The sequence below is a fragment of the Mytilus californianus genome, unplaced genomic scaffold (assembly GCF_021869535.1).
Source record: "Mytilus californianus isolate M0D057914Y unplaced genomic scaffold, xbMytCali1.0.p SCAF_10, whole genome shotgun sequence".
In the NCBI taxonomy this organism is placed as follows: Eukaryota; Metazoa; Mollusca; class Bivalvia; order Mytilida; family Mytilidae; genus Mytilus; species Mytilus californianus.
The window spans coordinates 57,595,636-57,615,733 of NW_026262582.1; the positions used below are offsets into that span (position 1 = coordinate 57,595,636).

General features: G+C 32.7%; 2 protein-coding genes across 2 annotated transcripts in view; one reads left to right on the forward strand and one right to left on the reverse strand.

Moving 5' to 3' along the window:
• Positions 1-197: 197 nt before the first annotated feature.
• Positions 198-20,098, reverse strand: part of LOC127718871 (uncharacterized) — a 29,272-nt gene continuing 9,371 nt past the window's right edge. The window contains exons 3-7 of the mRNA XM_052224922.1: positions 19,043-19,162; positions 17,981-18,112; positions 17,274-17,355; positions 10,820-10,934; positions 198-2,984 (exon numbers count right to left, since the gene is read on the reverse strand). Of these exons, the coding sequence (XP_052080882.1) occupies positions 2,898-2,984; positions 10,820-10,934; positions 17,274-17,355; positions 17,981-18,112; positions 19,043-19,162 (536 nt within the window). The 3' untranslated portion in view covers positions 198-2,897. The remainder of the gene's footprint in view (positions 2,985-10,819; positions 10,935-17,273; positions 17,356-17,980; positions 18,113-19,042; positions 19,163-20,098) is intronic.
• Positions 4,086-7,215, forward strand: LOC127718913 (uncharacterized). The gene is made up of 2 exons (XM_052225009.1): positions 4,086-4,422; positions 6,034-7,215. Exons 1-2 carry the CDS (start codon positions 4,212-4,214, stop codon positions 6,546-6,548), a joined length of 726 nt encoding a protein of 241 aa, XP_052080969.1. The 5' UTR covers positions 4,086-4,211; the 3' UTR covers positions 6,549-7,215.

Sequence of the window (20,098 nt, forward strand, 5' to 3'; positions counted from 1 at the left end):
ATATATATATATATATCAAATGGGTCTCCGATATTTTCAAGTAATTTTTTGTTATCAGCATATGAATTGTGTTGATTAATGCAAAAAATTGACACAAGCACAAACATTGATGACAGCATTGCACTAGTTTTAAAGGGAAACTCCACAAATAAAATGAAAAATTGATATTATGTTCATTATGTATAAAAAAGCACAAATTCATAAAAAAATAAAGTTTTATTCTCCTACATAAGATATCACCATCGATTTTAAATTGAGAATATCAATTCTCTACATGTAGCCATCTTGACGGCATCCCGGTTAATAACAATACATGATAACTATAAACCATAAAGTACCCAAACAAGCTGGAACTAACATAGTCGTAATTAAGTGTCAAAATCTCTTGTCAATCGTACGGTTGTTTTACCCGACAAGATAATGACAAATAATACACAGTTTCATAGATCCTAAAAAAATAATTATACCAGACATGGTTTCTACCTATCGGCAAGCTTTAGTTTTTGAGATATAAGCAAAAAAAATGCCTTGCTGGGCACAGCTTGATACGACCGCAGAGGTCGAACCCTGAACAGTTGGGGCAAGTATGGACACAACATTCAAGCTTGATTCAGCTCTGAATTTGGATTGTGATTAAATATTTGACACAGCATAGGTTTCTGACACAGAATGATTGTGGTCTAAGAACTTAAAAATTTTTAATTTACCTATTATGGTCCAATATCCAAAATCTAAATGCATGGTTAGATTCAGCATATCAAAGAATCCAGAGATTCCAATTTTTGATGAAATCAAACAAAGTTTAATTTTGGACCCTTTTGACCTCAATGTGGACCAATTTGATAACGGGGCCCAAAAATCAAAAATCTAAATACATGGTCAGATTCAGCATATCAAAGAAGCCCACATATTCAATTTTTGTTGAATTTCAGAGATATCCATACACTTGAACACAAGTTATTGTCTGGAAACTAGAAAAATGCTTGTTTTTTGGCCCCAAATTCCTGAACGTTTAAGGCAATTACCCCCAAACTCAAACCCAGCTTTCCCTTTGTAATATGGAACCTTGTAGTACAATTTCATAAAGATCCATACACTTACACACAAGTTATTGTCCTGTAACTAGAAAAATGCTTGTTTTTGCCCCTTTTTGGCTCCTAATTCCTAAAATTTTGAGGCAATTACTCCCTAAATCAATCCCAGCCTTCCCTTTGTGGTATGGTACCTTGCAGTACAATTTCAGAGAGATCCATACACTTATTGTCTTGAAACTAGAAAAATGCTTATTTTTGGCCCCTTTTTGGCCCCTTATTCCTAAATGTTTTGGGCAATTACCCCCAAACTCAATTCCAGCTTTCCCTTTGTAATATGGAACCTTGTAGTACAATTTCAGAAAGATCCATACACTTACACACAAGTTATTGTCATGAAACTAGAAAAATGCTTGTTTTTTGCCCCTAATTCCTAAAATTTTGAGGCAATTACCCCCAAAACCAATCACAGCATTCCCTTTGTGATATGGAACCTTGTGGTACAATGTCAGAGAGATCCATACACTAACACACAAGTTATTGTCTGAAAGTTACAAAAATGCTTATTTTTGGCCCCTAATTCCTTAACTGTTAGTACCATAACCCCCAAAATCAATCCCCACCTTCCTTTTGTGATATTGAACCTTATGGTAAAATTTCATAGAGATCCATTCACTTAAACTAAAGTTATTGTGCTAAAACCAATGTGTCTTCGGACGACAACAACGTCATACCAATATACGACCGCAAAAATGTTTTGCCTCTATTAAATTTTGGGAAATATAGCATTTGCTAGAATTAAAAATTTGAATTTTATTTTCAAGGAAATCATACAATTATTTTTTTTCATTCTCATTGGATATTTGATCTCGGTGTATTAAACTCGCCATTCCGGCTATTTCTGTTAATCCATTCAAAATGACAACATATTCACACCTGTAAAAGCGTACGTTTGAGGCTTAATTGCCCTCAGCTATAATAAACGAATTGTTTTACAAAATGATCATCTATTTGAGAAATAAACAATGCCTTTCCGAAATAACAGACACATTCTATTCACACAGACTTTGCACTGAAATGAAATTATAAAGGTAAATAAGAATGAAAAATATTTTCAGTTCAATATTAGTTCATAATTTGTCTTCAATAAATAATTCAGGAAAAAATCACAACTATTAATAAATAAAATTAAATCGCAAATATATATACCATAAGATTTTTTATTTAATCAATGCAAAACGTTACACGTGTGTTCATTTTCTTTCATTCTTCTTTTGTGGTTATTAGCTACGAGAAACGGTCATCTGCGTGCTTTTAACTATGGGAAAATTCGATAAGCGATTAAGACTTGAACTGATTTTATTATTTCCCAGGATTCGCTAAATCGGGTTAAAACATCACAACCAGATGACGTATGTCAAACAAAAAAGTTATAAATACTTGATTTTCTCTGTTATTAGAGGGAATATAAATTTAAAACTTCGTGAATGAGTTTTTTTATGTTATGAGGAACATATTAAGATGATAAGTTAAAAAATCACGGATTTTCCCTATAATGTAATTGCTTCTATTGTTTTTGAACAAATTCTGAACTTTAATGCAGTCCCATCATTTATTCTAACTTTTCTGATAAAACCACTATTTGGGGGAATTCTGACACACAATTATTTGTAAATTTTTTTAAATCTCTTTGTATGTGATGTGTCAGCAGACTGATAACAGACAATAAATGGGAAATAACTCTGGTAACTTCTTTAATCATTTTAACTATAAAAGTTAAAAATATATAGATATATATTTGATACTTTTCATTTTTTTTTATTCACAAAAAATATTTGCTTTGTCTTGAATAAACTGTTATTCTTCTCAGAATGATAACATTTTTGTCCGAAGATACTTTTCCTTTGATTCTTTTGATGAGAGTGCCATGGAATTCCATTCAAATACAGGAATCTGAAAAAAAGTATTATTATATATTTAACAAATGTTTCCTTCATTACCTTTAAAACCACTCTGATGAAAAAATATGTCCTAATATTAGCATAAAATTTCATGCAATGAATAGTTCAAAAGTTGTTAATTGTTAATTATGACACAGAAAAACAAATGGGATTCCTCCTTAACATTTTACAGCCAGGGGCCTCAGTGGCCGAGTGGTCTAAGTAGTTACTACTGTAATCACTAGCCAGTCAACACTGAGGTTGTGAGTTTGAACCCCGCTCGTGCAGGTGCACTCGACTCCAATCTTAATTGACTAGGATTGTCAGTTTTCCTATTGAAGGTTGGAATTTTCTCCTGGCACTCCGGCTTCCTCCACCAATAAAAAATGGCAGCCACGAAATAGCCCAAAAGCAGTGCTCAAAAGTGGCATTAAAACACCAAAAATCAAAATCAATCAATCAATCATTTTACAGCCCCTTTCCCCTCCATAGGTGAAGCTGGAAAAAAGAAAATAAGGACACAGAATGAAAATGGTTTCCAAGGATGGCTCTAGTTGGTGGCAAATAAAAAAGAAGGGTCTCAACCTTTTTGTTGTGTGCATTAAATCTTAATCATAAAAGATTAAACTTTCAACTAAAATACATTGTGTATTTAGTATTTTTAAAGGCAGTGCTTTAATGCCTTTCTAGTTGCCGTGTTAATATTTCTTTCCGCGATATCCAATTTATCTACGTGGGGGGTCATTTAGCTCCAAGTAGATCCGGAAAATGTTGATTCTCTCCTCTTCTTATTGTGGTATAAAATGTTTTTTGTCTCATTTCATTTACATTGGGAAATAGAGAAACGATCATTGTGTTTTGTTAGTTTTAAAAACTTTTGATATATTTGTATTTTACATTATAAGCAGTCAACCGATTGACAAACTAGAATTATTTGAATTCCGTGTGGAAAGAGGTCGGGTTAATTTCGAGTGTTATCTGCAATCTAGATGTTTATAAATCATTTCAGTCGTTGATATAATAATTAAAGGTCGACTGAACATGAATTATATTATACAATTTAAAGCGCATTTCTGTTTATGCACGCGAACCCGTCTAACGTTATTGCTATAGCTATTTCGCAGTTATATAAAGTAGCAAATTATCGTTCCTGAATAGGTGGCGCCGTGGTAGCCGATCCTGTACTTCAACTTCCGGTTTCTGCACTATGCAACTATTACAGTTGCATTTTTAATTAACGATGCCAAGTACTTGTTGTTGTGTACCTGGATGTCATTTAAGAGGAGGACATGCATTTCCAAATGACTTAAAAGAAGGAAAAGTTAGATCAACGCCATGGCCCATACGCAGATTGGACGAGAACACGATGAAATCGTGGAGTCCATCTCAATCAGCTGTTGTTTGCAAGGCACATTTTACTGAAAAAGACTACGTGCAGGAAACTATTCATGGTAAAACTCTATTTTCTTTTTAAAATATATAGTTATATATGTAATCGCCATGCGAATAAACCAAAGTCAGTTTACAACCGCAATTATCGTTTTAGAATAAAAGGGGGTGGTTAATTCAAGACGTCATAATTTTTTGGATTACGATTCAATGTGATCTGTTTGAGATTTTTTGGTGCTTGCTACAATTATAATGATTTCTTACAAGAGGTATATAATACTGAGAATTATTTTAGCAGTAATTATGCTTATGTAGTAATGACAGGAATGCATAAGCTATGCCTCATAGACTTTCTTGAAAAATATCAATGACAATGTTAACAGGAACAAAACAATGACATGCTCTCATCTATATTATAGTTATTTAGGTACAAACAATGTATGTTTGTTGCATACGTCTCTCATTGTTTGTCCTTTGGATTTACATAACATACATTTTGATGTACATTGAATCAGGCTAACATAGTTTTATCCAGATTGTAATGAATAAATCTAGTTAATATTTTGCCAGGTTACGAGTACAAAGGAATTATAGTTATCTCGTACCATTGTAACTCGTACCAATGTCAACTCGTACCACTAAACAAAAACTCGTTCCAATGCAAACTCGTACCACTGCTAACTCGTACCACGACAAATTCATACCATTGTAAACTCGTACCAACTTATTTAAATGCATTTAAATGGTGTTTAATGATGAATATATACTTTAATTTCACTCAATACCTCTTAAGTCTGTATATAATTTGAAATTACAATAACCAGTTTGTAGCTAATTTTCCTTGTCTAATTGGATAGAAAAAACCGTGGCAGATTGGCTTTGTTGTCTCCCTTGAATAGACTCTTTTTTAAACTTTTACTGACAACTATTTGATTTAATTTTTAATCATTCCAAATCAGTAACATTGAATAGATTTGGGTATTTTTCTATTGTTTCTAAAAGGAATTTTATTTAATGAAAGAATTTATTGATTGTGTTTTAAAGGTTTAAAATTGTTTATGACCAACAGTTAGAAAGTATGAAATTTATTTTTATACAATATTCAGCACATTTCAGCAGAATATGACCATGCTTATATGATTATACAAGTTGATTAGTTAAAGATAAAAAAGCAAGTTGATTAGTTAATAATCAACCAATAATCACACAATCAAAGGAATTTAATATATTTATTAGCATGGTAATTAAGAAATTACATTCGTATTTTTGTCTAAGTTTTCATTAAAATCTGGTATAAACATGATAAATTTCAAAGATATTTTAATTTTTTGTATAAAGCTTTAAAAAAAAATAATCATAAAACATTCGTATTTTTGTCTAAGTTTTCATTAAAATCTAGTATAAAATTCAAGTAATTCAACTTTTTTTATTTAGTTTACCAAAAAAAAAATCATAAAACTTTCGTATTTTTTAATATATTTTTAATGGTACGAGTTTGCAGTGGTACGAGTTCTGATTGGTACGACTTCCCAGTGGTACGAGTTTACGTTGGTACGAGTTTACGTGGTACGAGTTTACAATGGTACAAGTTAACTTGCTTCTGTACAAAGTATGCATTGCTAATGGAAGTTCATTTAATTATCAAAAAACTAATGTTTTATAACCTTTTTCAGGGCACAAACCCACCATACAGAGACTTAAGTCTACTGCCAATCCCAGCCTATTTTCCTGGACCAAGCAAGAGACTGAATCGTCCGCAAAAAGAAAAATCAGGGCAGTTTCCTGTGAAAACAAAAGAACTAAACTTGATGAATATTGTAGTAGAAATCTAGAGGAAAGTTTTGATTGTAAAGTTGGTTTTCCTGAAGAAATAATTCATACTGCAGACAGGATTTATGACTGTCCACCACCAACTGCCGAGCTAATGTTGAGCTTCACAGATGGAATTACGCAAACACCATCAATGCCTATATTTTCAGCAGAGAATTTTGAAATGAAGACACGTGACACAGCCATGCATTTTTATACCGGTTTAGAGTTGTATACTAAATTTTTATTTGTTTTGACCACACTTGGTCCAACAGCACATTGTTTGAGATACATATATTTTCAAATTGATAGGGTGTCATTTGAAAATCAGTTTTTTTATGACTTTGATGAAATTGATGCATTATACAACCAACTTTGAACTGTCTAGATTCTAGATTGAAACTAGTGTTAAGAATATTGTGTAAACATGGATTGTTTTTATGTCTAAACAGTGGCTTGAGGCTAACACTTGGCCATTAAGTGGTTTAGTCAGGTATTTTTCGCCATCCAACTTAGAATTAAAGTTTCCTACAACTTGGATTATTATTGACAGCACAGAATATCCCGTGATAAAACCTAAAGCTCCTAGAGCTCAGGCAACCTTTTCATCATATAAAAACAGAAACACTGAAAATACTTGTATGTTCGACACCTGGTGGTTTAGTCAACTATGTCTCTAATGCATATGTTGGTTGTACCAGTGACTGTGAAATAGTTGAAAGATGTAGAATAGTTCAATTATGTGATCCAGGTGACAGTATGATGGCAGACAAAGGTTTAAATGTGCAAGATTTGTTTGCTCACTTTTTTCAAAAAAAGAAACAGAATTAGTTCCAAAACTCTTATACGGGATAGAAAAGTCTCCAATTAACACGTGCACATAGAGCTAATTATTGGACTTGGCAAAACATACAAAATACTAATAAATCCTATGAATGGAACTGAAACAAAACTTTCATCTGAAATAACATTTAGTTGTTTTATGTTGTGTAATTTTAGAACTTGTATTGTGCCAAAGGATGCATACATAAAAGTGACGCAATGAAGTTTGTTCTGATATATATATATAAATATTATTTACAATTACATGCACATGTAAATTGTAATACATATAAAAATAAGGAGATGTGGTATGATATTCAGTGAGTTTATCGAACCAAAGTGCATACATGTAAGAAATGGGTTAAGCAGTTACAGGTGTTACTGTCACCATACAATCTCCAACAATTAGAAAAATTTGTACCGTGTAAAAAATTTCAGAGATCTTACAACTAAGTTTTGTTGTCTCACCTTGACTTTGGTGAATTGTTTATATCTGTTGATGTAAATATAAAAAAGAAGATGTGGTATGATTGCCAATGAGACAACTCTCCACAAGAGACCAAATGACACAGAAATTAACAGCTATAGGTCACAGTACGGCCTTCAACAATGAGCAAAGCACATACCGCACAGTGAGCTATAAAAGGCCCCGAAATGACAATGTAAAACAATTCAAACAAGAAAACTAACGGCCTAATTTATGTACAAAAAATGAACGAATAACAAATATGCAACACATAAACAAAAGACAACCACTGAATTACAGGCTCCTGACTTGGGACAGGCACATACATGTACATACAGAATGTGGCGGGGTTAACATGTTCGCGGGATCCCAACCCACCCCCTAACCTGGGACAGTGGTGTAACAGTACAATATAAGAGCGAACTATAAAAATCAGTTGAAAGAGGCTTAACTCATCAGATGGATAAATACAAATACAAGTGGACGTGGCCGGGTAGTTGTACATCCAAACAACAATAAGACACTAAGTACAGATCTGAGAGTACTCGCATTTACTGACAGCTAGTTCAAAGCCACAAACAACTGATAAAAAAATCTTGCATCTAAGACTAAATTATCAATCCGTAAGCTCCTTTTAGAATTTTATATATTTTAGATTTTACATTTCTGAGTTATGGGGTTTTATTCACTAAAAAGGGGGGGATTTTCCAGTTTTTGGACAACAACTCAAAAATGCTTTAAGCAGTTCCCATGAAACTTTGGTGAATTATTTATAGCTATTGATGTAATCTCCCTATTGATTTTCATAAATTTTAAATATGACATTGAGAAGAAATTGAACTTTATTTGTTTATAGTCTGGCAACAGATTAATTAAGTATTGCGCAACAGCACAGTGTATTGCACAACAGCAAGAAATCTTTAATTGAATATAAATTCAATTCATATAACCGATTTCAAGTTCTTTGACTACATTTATTCAAAAACTATAATATGTCAAATATTTAATTACAATCCAAATTCAGACCTGTATCAAGCTTGAATATTGTGTCCATTTTTGCCCCAACTGTTCAGGGTTGGACCTCTGTGGGTGTATCCAGCTGCGCTCAGCGAATCCGTTTATTACTTAATAAAGAACTCCTTTTTGTCGAGCCTGCGACTTTTGTCGCAGAAAGCTCGACATAGGGATAGTGATCCGGCGGCGGCGTTAGCTAACTTCTTAAAAGCTTAAGATTTTAGAAGGTGGAAGGTCTGGATGCTTCATACTTTGTATATGGATGCCTCATGTTACGAAGTTTCCGTCAGTCACATGTCCAATGTCCTTGACCTCATTTTCATGGTTCAGTGACTACTTGAAAAAAAAGTTAAGATTTTTTGTAATGTTGAATTCTCTCTTATTATAAGTAATAGGATAACTATATTTGGTATGTGCATACCTTGCAAGGTCCTCATGCCCGTCAGACAGTTTTCACTTGACCTCGACCTCATTTCATGGATCAGTGAACAAGGTTAAGTTTTGGTGGTCAAGTCCATATCTCAGATACAATAAGCAATAGGTCTAGTATATTCGGTGTATGGAAGGACTGTAAGGTGTACATGTCCAACTGGCAGGTGTCATCTGATCTTGACCTCATTTTCATGGTTCAGTGGTTATAGTTAAGTTTTTGTGTTTTGGTCTGTTTTTCTTATACTGTATGCAATAGGTCTACTATATTTGGTGTATTGAATGATTGTAAGGTGTACATGTCTAGCTGGCAGGTGTCATCTGACCTTGACCTCATTTTCACGGTTCATTGGTCAAAGTTAAGTTTTTGAGTTTTGTCTTTTTTTCTAATACTATATGCATTAGTTCAACTATATTTGGTGTATGGAAATATTTTATGATCTATATGTCAGTCACGCAGGTTTTTTTTTACCTTGACCTCATTTTCAAGGTTCATTGCTCAGTTTTAAGTTTTTGTGTTTTGGTCTGTTTTTCTTAAACTATAAGCAATAGGTCAACTATATTTGTTGTATGGAAGAATTGTTAGCTGTACATGCCTGCCTAGCATGGTTCATCTGACCTTGACCTCATTTTCTTGGTTCATTGGTCAATGTTTAGTTTACTTGGTTAATGTTAAGTTTATGTGACAGTTGTAATAAAGCTTTATATTTAGGACTATCAACATAATATCAATGATTAGTAAAGAAGGCGAGACATTTCAGCGTGTGCACTCTTGTTTCATTCATAAATTACTTTATACTTGGAAATATAATTTTGCTTGGAGTTATAGTTTCTAAAAAAAGTATTGTCATTGAAAGAGTTGACATGTTGCAATGTACATTTATTCTACATAGTTCTATGGTACCAAATCAAAAGTTTATATTAAAGAAAGAAGTCAAAGGTTTCCCATCATAGTTTAGTTACATACATTTTTTTTGTACCTGAGGTCGTTGAATATAGATCATTATATAAATAAGGAGGTGTGTTATGATTGCCAATGAAACAACTATCATCCATACATTGTACTTACCAGTAACAAACCTCATTTGCAAAGTTGAATAAAATACAGTTGATAACATTTACTTATTACTTAAAAGAAAATGCCAAACTATTTTAAACAGTATTTGACTATAAACATAGATAAAAAAGGTACAAACTGGACATAATGCACTAGTTCATAAACAAGTGAGAACAATCGCCTTCATATAGTGCTCAGAATATGACATTCATAAAACTTGTTCAATATCATTAGAGAACTCTAAATCTTAAATACTGAAAGCCACCTCTGATAAGTACAATGTACTATGCAAGATAATGATATAAATGGACTAAAAATACACACAACCTGTAATTAACTGCCTTTACAGCGCTTTCGCGCTTTGATTTCTGTTTAGGGTATGCAAACTTTATTTAATACAATCGATTCATAATTTCCCACTTATTGTAAATATGAAAATAAGGTGATGTGGTGTGTAGAGTCAAGTATTCTACAAAAGACCAAAGGACAAAAATGAAAACAGCTACATGGCAATAAAACCACAACAGAAGGCACTCAGTAAATTGCAAGCTGGCATTAGATCAGTAAACATTTGTCATTTGGGGCCTTTTATAGGTTGATATGCCCTTTGCTCATGGTTGAAGGCTGTACGGTGGGTGACCTATAGTTGCTAATTCATATGCCATTTGGTCTCTGGTGGAGATTTGTCTCAAAGGCAACCATACCACATCTTTTTATATTGATTATGATCATGTAAACCATGTAAAGCATTTTATCTTGTAAACCCCTTAAAAAAATTTAGATATTTCTGTCAATGTCACTGATGTATTGCCATCAAATTATCACAAGTAAAATAACTTCATCTGTTTACAGTTGTTTTTACCTCTACAACATGAGATCCTGACATCTGTATATGGCGGATTTTTGCTTTAAATGAACCAACTAATCGTCGACTGTTTAAACAGAAATGTCTTTGATCCATATATAATACAGCAACCCTAAAAATGAAAAAAAAACATATTATTATCTTTATTGCTTACATGATTCAAATAGTTTTCTGGATTGTTTTCAGTAACTGCAAGCAATTGTTGATGAAGTATTATTTGTTGTTTTGTTTTTAATGTTATTAGAGTTGAGTGCTTTTCATGGTCTGACTTTTGTCTCCCTTGTGACTAATAGAAGACATAGGCATGCTAATTTGGCAGGAGAGATAGCAGCATACACTATTAGTATAAAGCTTTATATGTCAGGAGGTAGAAGACTGATATTTCATTCTGCATACAGATGCCTTATGGTCTGAAGATTCCATCTGGCACTTGTCACTTGTCCTTGATCTCATTTTCATTGGGATTCCTTGGTAGAGATAAACCCCTAATTTCAATGTTCAAAGAAGAATAAAATTTCTATACGCTTGTATGCTGACTTTGGCAAATACCCCTAAAATACTGCTCGTCCTCAATCCACAGAAATTGGTATACATAAAAATAAATGAATCCCCAGAAGTTTATTTATCACATGATTTTCTCACTTTTTTATGAGAAAAGGGTAATTTTATATGATACTATATTTGGTGTATTGAATGAATGTAAATTCTACAAATCTGACTGGCAGTGTTAATCTGACCATGACATCATTTCAAAGTTCATTGGTCAACGTTAAATTTTCGTGGTTAGCTTCTTTTCTCATAGATCGTTGATAATATTAAATTTATGTGATAACTGTAGTAAAATCTGTGTCTTGAAGTGTTCCAATATAAAATTCTATCTTGATCATTAAGCAGGCAAGACTTGTCAGTGTGTGTACTCTTGTTTTCACATAATCTTTTCCAGTATGTACCTTTATATAGTCAACTGATTGAGATTTCATAACTAGTATGACATGTTAATCCACTTGTTAAGGAATTCAACACCATTTGCCTTTTGTCATTTCGAGAATTTGGTGTTGATTGCAGTTCTCTGTTAATATCTATTCACAACTTTTATTAGAATAAAACTGATTTACAACTAGGCATACATCATAAAATAGACACTTGTCTTTTGTTGAAGACAAAGTGTTGATCTCTAGATGTTTATATTTAGTTATTTGTGTTGTTGGATTAATGTTCCATTGACCTCTATGATTCAAAATTTCTTTTATTCATTATTATTATTTCATAATCAAAAGCTGAACACAAAGTAAATTTAACAATTTGTAAAGATCACAAAAATACAGCTGCATTGCTATGAATCTCTCACATGGGAAACTATGCCATTTTGATTATGAACTTTTGCCTTTGTTGCAATCAGTTATGTTTGCTTACTTGTAGATCTTATTTGGTGGCATTTTAGTAGATCTCGTATTGGTGACCCTTTTTATTGATTGCAGTTTCTACCAAACTATAATAGATCTATATCTGTAGTAGTTTTTGAAATAATAGGCAAAATCATAAAATTATTCCAATAAAATGTTGCGTGGTGTGCAGCTAGATACGACCGCAGAGATCGAACCCTGAACAGTTGGGGCAAGTATGGACACTACATTCAAGCTTGATACAGCTCTGAATTGGGATTGTGAGGTTTTGAATGCGGTAAAAAAACTGAAAAAAAATGGATTTACCTATTACGGTCCAATATCCAAAATCTAAGGTAGCAATATACAGTTAGCATGGTTAGGAAAAAAACTAAAAATTGACACTCATAATTCTTAACCATTCTCTTTCCCTTGTTTGCTAACAAATAAAGCTAAATGTTTGTGTTATGGTTTGGTGTAACCATAGCAACAATCTGCATTTATTTGATACAAAATATTGCAAAAAGGGGGTGAAAATGTCACAAAAGTCCCCAAAATTTAGTCAAAAGTAGAATTTTAATTCATTAGAGTGATACCTTTTCTGAAACCATTAACATTTATCTATCAAGAGATCCAAAAAAAAATCATATGCATTTCACCTCCAAAATTTTCAAGCCTCAAATATTTGTTGAAAAACACTGCAATAATTTCTGGACCTATGGCGGTACAGATGTGAAAATATGGACTGTCAAACAGAAAATGGCCTATAAAACTTGCAAAAAAAATCTTGATGTTCATATGAACCCACTTTAAATGCTTTACTATTCTTTAGCTATCTAAAATCAATTTTATAGCACAATAACTTTCATATCTAAAAAATTCACCATGGCCAAAATATGAAACCAAACTTCTAACTGTGTATTACTACCTAAATACACGGTTAGATTCAGATATCCAAGTACACCAAGTACACCAAGAATTTTATTCATTTATTTATCAATGGACAATATATATTAGCTAAGTTCACTAAAATTAATATATCTGAATCAGCAAAGCCAAAACACTTACTTTTCAATTTTTGTTGAAATCACACAAATTTTAATTTTGGACCCTTTGGACCCAATTTGAACTAGAGGTTCTAAAGAGCCTGTGTCGCTCACCTTGGTCTATGTGCATATTAAACAAAGGACACAGATGGATTCATGACAAAATTGTGTTTTGGTGATGGTGATGTGTTTGTAGATCTAACTTTACTGAACATTCTTGCTGCTTACAATTATCTCTATCTATAATGAACTTGGCCAATTAGTTACAGTGGAAAATATTTTGTAAAAATTTACAAAAATTTACAAAATTTATGAAAATTGTAAAAAACTGACTATAAAGGGCAATAACTCCTTAAGGTGTCAACTGACCATTTTGATCAAGTTGACTTATTTGTAGATCTTACTTTGCTTAACATTATTGCTGATTACAGTTTATCTCTATCTATAATAATATTCAAGATAATAACCAAAAACTGCAAAATTTTCTTAAAATTACCAATTTAGTGACAGCAACCCAACAACAGGTTCTCCGATTCATCTGAAAATTTCAGGGCAGATAGATCTTGACCTGATAAACAATTTTACCCCTTTCAGATTTGCTCTTAATACTTTGGTTTCAGAGATATAAGCCAAAATCTACATTTTACCCCTATGTTCTATTTTTAGCCATGGCGGCCATCTTGGTTGGTTGGCCGGATCACCGGACACATTTTTTAAACTAGATACCCCAATGATGATTGTGACCAAGTTTGGTTAAATTTGACCCAGTAGTTTCAGAGGAGAAGATTTTTGTAAAAGTTAACAGACGACGCCAGACGACGGACGCAAAGTGATGAGAAAAGCTCACTTGGCCCTTCGGACCAGGTGAGCTAAAAATGGGTCTAATCTAAATACATTATTTGATTCACATATTGAAATCAATCAAAGTTTAATTTTGCACCCTAATTTGCACGTGAAAACAGAGACCAAAATCAAAATTCTAAATACAAGGTAAGATTAATTATATCAAAGAACCCCAATATTTTTAAGATTATTCAAACCCCATTGAAATTGGTCAGAAATAAGCAATTCAAACAAAGTTTAAATAAACTGTTGATAGCAACATTGCTTATTAATTCAGTCACTGGACCATGATCGGGCAGGGCCTCAAAATAGTCGTCAAACTGATATGTACTATACAATACAATAATATTTTTATTTTTCCAAATTAAAGGTCCCATTAAGAGCATAACATTAATAACAACATGACATAAACATTACAGAGTGATTAAAGAAACATAAAATAATAGTTCAAATGCATGAGGAAAGGGTCAGTGGTCAAGGGGAGATAATTTTGCTATGTATTAGAGTATTTAATTAATTTTCTGATTTTCTAAGTTGCAGGCCTTTATCAAGGTATGCGCATAAAATAGATAAAAAATTGCTATCTTCATTACTCATAATCCATGTAAAAAGATCATTTCTGTTTAAATTAACTAAACTGGGGTATTTTTTGATATAATCAGTCACATCTCTTCTGAGGTTATTGTAAAGAGGGCATTCCAGAAGAAAGTGCATTTCATTTTCAATAGAATTTGAATTACAATATAAACATATCCTCTCATGTCGAGGTAATATTTCATATTTATCACATACATTGATAAATCGTTCATGTCTAACCGTTTCTATTCTTAAACAGTGATTGCTGAGTCTGTATTTTGTGAACAAATATACTGATAGTAATGTGACTTCATACAAAAATATCATTGATCTATAACAGGTAGATCCTATCAAACTAACTTAAGTAGATAACTTAACATTGAAAATCGCTAACTAATTCAAAGTCACTGGACCATGTCCTAGGGGACAGGGCCTTGAAATAGTTGTCAAACTGATATGAACTGATAGTAATGCAACTTCATACAAAACATCATTGATCTATCACAAGTAGATCCTATCAAACTAACTTAAGCAGAAAACTTAACATTAAAAATTGCTAATTAATTCAAATTCACTGGACCTAGGAGCAGGGCCTCGGAATAGTCGTCAAACTGATATGTACCGATAGTAATGCAACTTTATATCAAATATCAATGATCTATCACAAGTAGTTACTATCAAACTAACTTAAGAAGAAAACTTACCAATTGTTGACGCCAGAGCCGTCACCTTCACCGTCGCTGTCGCAGGCGAGACAAAAATTGCTTGTATTTTTACCCCTTTTTGGCCCCTAATTCCTAAGAGATACGGCCATAACCCCTAAATTCAATCCAACCTTTCTTTTGTGGTATGGAACCTTGTGGTGTAATTTCATACAAATCCATACACGTTGTACTGTTACACCACTGTCCCATGTTAGGGGGAGGGTTGGGCGCCCCCTAATATGTTTAACCCCGCCACATTCTGTATGTGCCTGTCCCAAGTTAGGAGCCTGTAATTCAGTGGTTGTAGTTTGTTTCTGTGTATCATATTTGTTTTTTGTTCATTATTTTGTACATAAATTAGGCCGTTAGTTTTCTCGTATGAATTGTTTTACATTTGTCATTTCGGGGCCTTCTATAGCTGACTATGCGGTATGGGTTTTGCTCATTGTTGAAGGCTGTACAGTGACCTATATTTGTTATTTTCTGTGTCATTTGGTCTCTTGTGAAGAGTTGTCTCATTAGCAATTATACCACATCTTCTTATTTCTATACATATACACAAGTTATTGTCTGGATACAAAAAAAAAATGTTTGCTTTTGGCCCCTTTTTGGCCCAAAATTCTTAAACTATTAGGGCCATAACCCCCAAAATCAAACCCAAGCATGGAACCTTGTACAATTTCATAGAGATGCATACACTTATACTCCAGTTATTGTTTGGAAACCAAATGTCTTCAGATGAAGACATCGCCATGCCATTATACGGCCGCAAATTTATGCAGTCGTATAAAAAAATTTATTTTAGAGCAATAACTCTCAGAAGGAGTCATCAAATGATTAGTCATCTGAACGTTTTGTAGATCTTGTATTTCTTATCATTTTTTAAGTTGACAAGTTCAATCTATTTATTATAACTTTCAAGATGCAATAACTTTGAAAAATGATAAAAATTCAAATATCTCCTGGTGCAAATATTGTTTATTCTAAAATATTTGAAAAGTTTTTCTTGTGAATGAGAGTTTCTCTAAAGGAGTTATATCAACAAGATTAATAGACAGATAGATAGAAAAATCATCTGATTGAAACAAAATTTGAACTTAATCTTAACTTGTCATAGTTAAAACTAATTATAAAATATCAAATCAACATCTTCAAGCATGACGAAAAAAAGTGTGGAAAACTGATTATTTGTGTATACCAAATATAAAATCAATATCTTCAAGCATGACGAAAAAAATGAGGAAAACCAATTACTTGTGTCCAAGGAACATAACTCTACATAAAATCGTAAGACCTGAACAAAATTTAAACTTGATCTGTGACTCGTCATGATAAAACTATATACCAAATATCAAATCAATATCTTCAAGGACGAAGAATAAAGTGTGGAAAACTGATTTGACGGACTGACAGACTGATGGACAGTAGGGGACTAAAAAATACATTAAGAGCAATTATTTCAATGAGGCAACTGACAATTTCAGCCATGTTCATGTTGACTTATTTGTAGATCTTTTATTATTGATTATTTTTGCTATTGATTAATGTTTCTCTCCATCTATTATAGTTTTCAAGATAATATACAAAAAAGAAAAAAAAAATTGGTAAAATTCCACTTTAAGGGCAATAAGTTGCCTGAGAGTAAGGTAGATCTCGTCATTTGGAACATTTCTGTCCTTGTCACATTTTTTATATCCATGGTGGTTTTCAACATAATAGACACTCCTGGCCATTTTACCCCATGTTCTAATTTTAGCGACAGACAATGGACACCAAGTGATGAGAATAGGTCACTTGACCCTTTAGTGAGGTGAGCTAAAAAGTACACTACGACAGACAAGTGGTGGCAATAGCTCACATAGCATTTTTGGCCAGGTGAGCACAAACATTTTTAACATACCTTTGTATAGATGGATCCTTCGAATATTTTCCTTTTCTGTATTCAACAGGTTTTCTGTCTTTATCCAAATAAAACACAAAATCTTTGGGGAAAAAATCATTAACATTATTACAATATGATACATGAAGCATGTCTTGACAAATAAATGATTTTTTTATTTTGTTGTATTTTCTATGCAAATAAAACAAGTACCGTAAAAGTGCATCTCAATATGAAATCAAACACATAACTTTTTTTTCCTGGCATGATATTATAGAATGAGTACAGCAATGTAAAACAGTACAAATTACTTTACAGTAAATAATCATCATATTTACTGGTACTTCTAGAAATAAAGGAGTATATAAAGGTATATTGGCAAAACATTTATAAGTAATTAAAAGGAAAAGGTAAATAAACTGTGACGAAATTCAAAATGTATCATAGTTCAATTCTTGTTAGGTCATTTTATTTAAATAAAACATTTTTTCGTCCATTAAAATGAAAGTCCACTCTTCTTGGCCATAGTGTTGTCTATTCTTATTCTACTTATGTCATTTGATTGTATCTTTGGTATCTCCCCTCCACCCCACTCCACCCCCCCCCCCCCCCACCCCTCATTTTATAGGCATGCATAACTGTTATATGATGAAATAACAGACATGGATAACAATGCATGTCCCTGTCACCAACGGGAGGGGCATAAAAAACAAAACTAGGAAACTTACCACCTATATAATTGTATGGTAAAAAATCTGTTCTCTTGTAAAACACTTCACTCCCTAATACGGAATGAATGACTGATTCCAAATCTTCAAATCTTCTACGTCTAAATGTCTTTGTACTTTCAACTTTAAATTCTAAAGAGAAAAAATCAAACAGTACAAATATAAATATATTTACTACAAAGTATCACCTAGTATATATAAATGTTAAAGGAAATTATAAGTTGTTCCAGACAAATTTTAAAGTGTCCAATGAAATTAGGAAGGAATTAATTTGAAGCCCCCTGTTTGGAAGAATGTTGGCTAAAAGGCCTTGATATCAACTCATCCTGGTGATTTATTAATAAAAGCTTTCTGATGTGGAAAAACTTTAATCCAGCCAGAAAAAAACTTTCTGCTTTAACCCAATGTAACTAGCAACTGATTTTTTCCATTCTTTTACTTAAACTCCTGAAAATCGAAGTTGTGTCATTATGTTTATCATGTTTATGAAAAGAAGCCCCATTTGACAATAATTTCTATATACATGTACCAAAAGGAGAATGTATGATAGGGTCATTTTTTTTTGGTTCATTGATTTGAAAGTCAAAAAATTAATTTTTATCAAATATCATCCTTCAGATGTTCTCAAAACTTGCATAACTCATTATTTATACTTTGAATTGTGTTTTAAATATTTCTGATACAGCTTCCAACTTCTTGTATTTTTTCAACAGGCCAAGCATTGAATAAAAATATTGCATTAAACATAAGGCACATACTTACATTACATAGTTAATTTCAAATAAACACATAAAATAATGAAATGTAAAATAAACCTTTGAAAGTTATATTTGATAAGACTGTCGTACAAGTGAGAGGTTTAGCGCTATAAAACCAGGTTCAATCCACCATTTTCTACATTTGAAAATGCCTGTACCAAGTCAGGAATATGACAGTTGTTGTCCATTCGTTTGATGTGTTTTGTCATTTGATTTTGCCATGTGATTAGGGACTTTCCGATTGAATTTTCCTCGGAGTTCAGTATTTTTGTGATTTTACTTTATACTTGTGACTCTGTCTTACCTGGTGGAAACTTTTTCATGATCCAAGGAATATTTAACTGTGGACAATCAATGACAACTGTTCTATTTAGATTAGCCAGGGCTAACCTTATCCTTAAGACTTCTTGCTCATCTTTCAAACCTGAAATACAAGTATAACTGGTGATTATTTCTAGGGGAATGAATACTAAGTAAATAAATTCTTGCTGAACGCATAATCTAGATTGAATGCTGAATTTTTAACTCCAGCTTAACCTAATTTTCCTTAGCTCTTGGCAATTTAAATTGACATAGACATATAGACACCTGTCTCTAGATGTTTTGTGTTTTTGGGTTGATTGACATATAGACACCTGTCTCTAGATGTTTTGTGGTGTTGGGTTGATGTATCATTGACTTTAGACACCTGTCTCTAGATGTTTTGTGTTGTTGGGTTGATGTCTCATTGACTTAAGACACCTGTCTCTAGGTGGTTTGTGTTTCTGGGTTGATGTATCATTGACTATAGACACCTGTCTCGAGATGTTTTGTCATGTTTGTGTTGGGTTGATTGGCATTGACATACATACATCTGTCTCTAGATGTTTTGTGTTGTTGGGTTGATGTGTCATTAACTTAAGACATCTGTCTCTTGATGTTTTGCATTGTTGGGTTGATGTATCCTTGACTTTAGACATGTCTCTAGATGTTTTGTGTTGGGTTGATGTATCCTTGACTTTAGACACCTGTCTAGATGTTTTGTGTTGTTGGGTTGATTGATTTATAGCCCTCATCTCCTTTTGTTTATGATGTAAGACCATAGAGACATCACTCATAAAAAAATCTATTCAAACCAGATCAGAAGAAACATTCTTTTGCTTTTCCCAAAACAGGAATGTCATTAGTTATCTTGATGTATTTGTCATTAAAGGAATTTGGTGTGATGGCAGGTTTATGGTAGTTCTTTTTTAAATTTTTAAATTTGTCTAAGACTGTTGAGAGCATGACATTTTGTATAGACACTCGTCTTTGCTGACATGGCTGAAGGCCATGTGTTGATCTGTAGGTGTTTTTTGGTTTGGTGTGTTGTTGGATTATG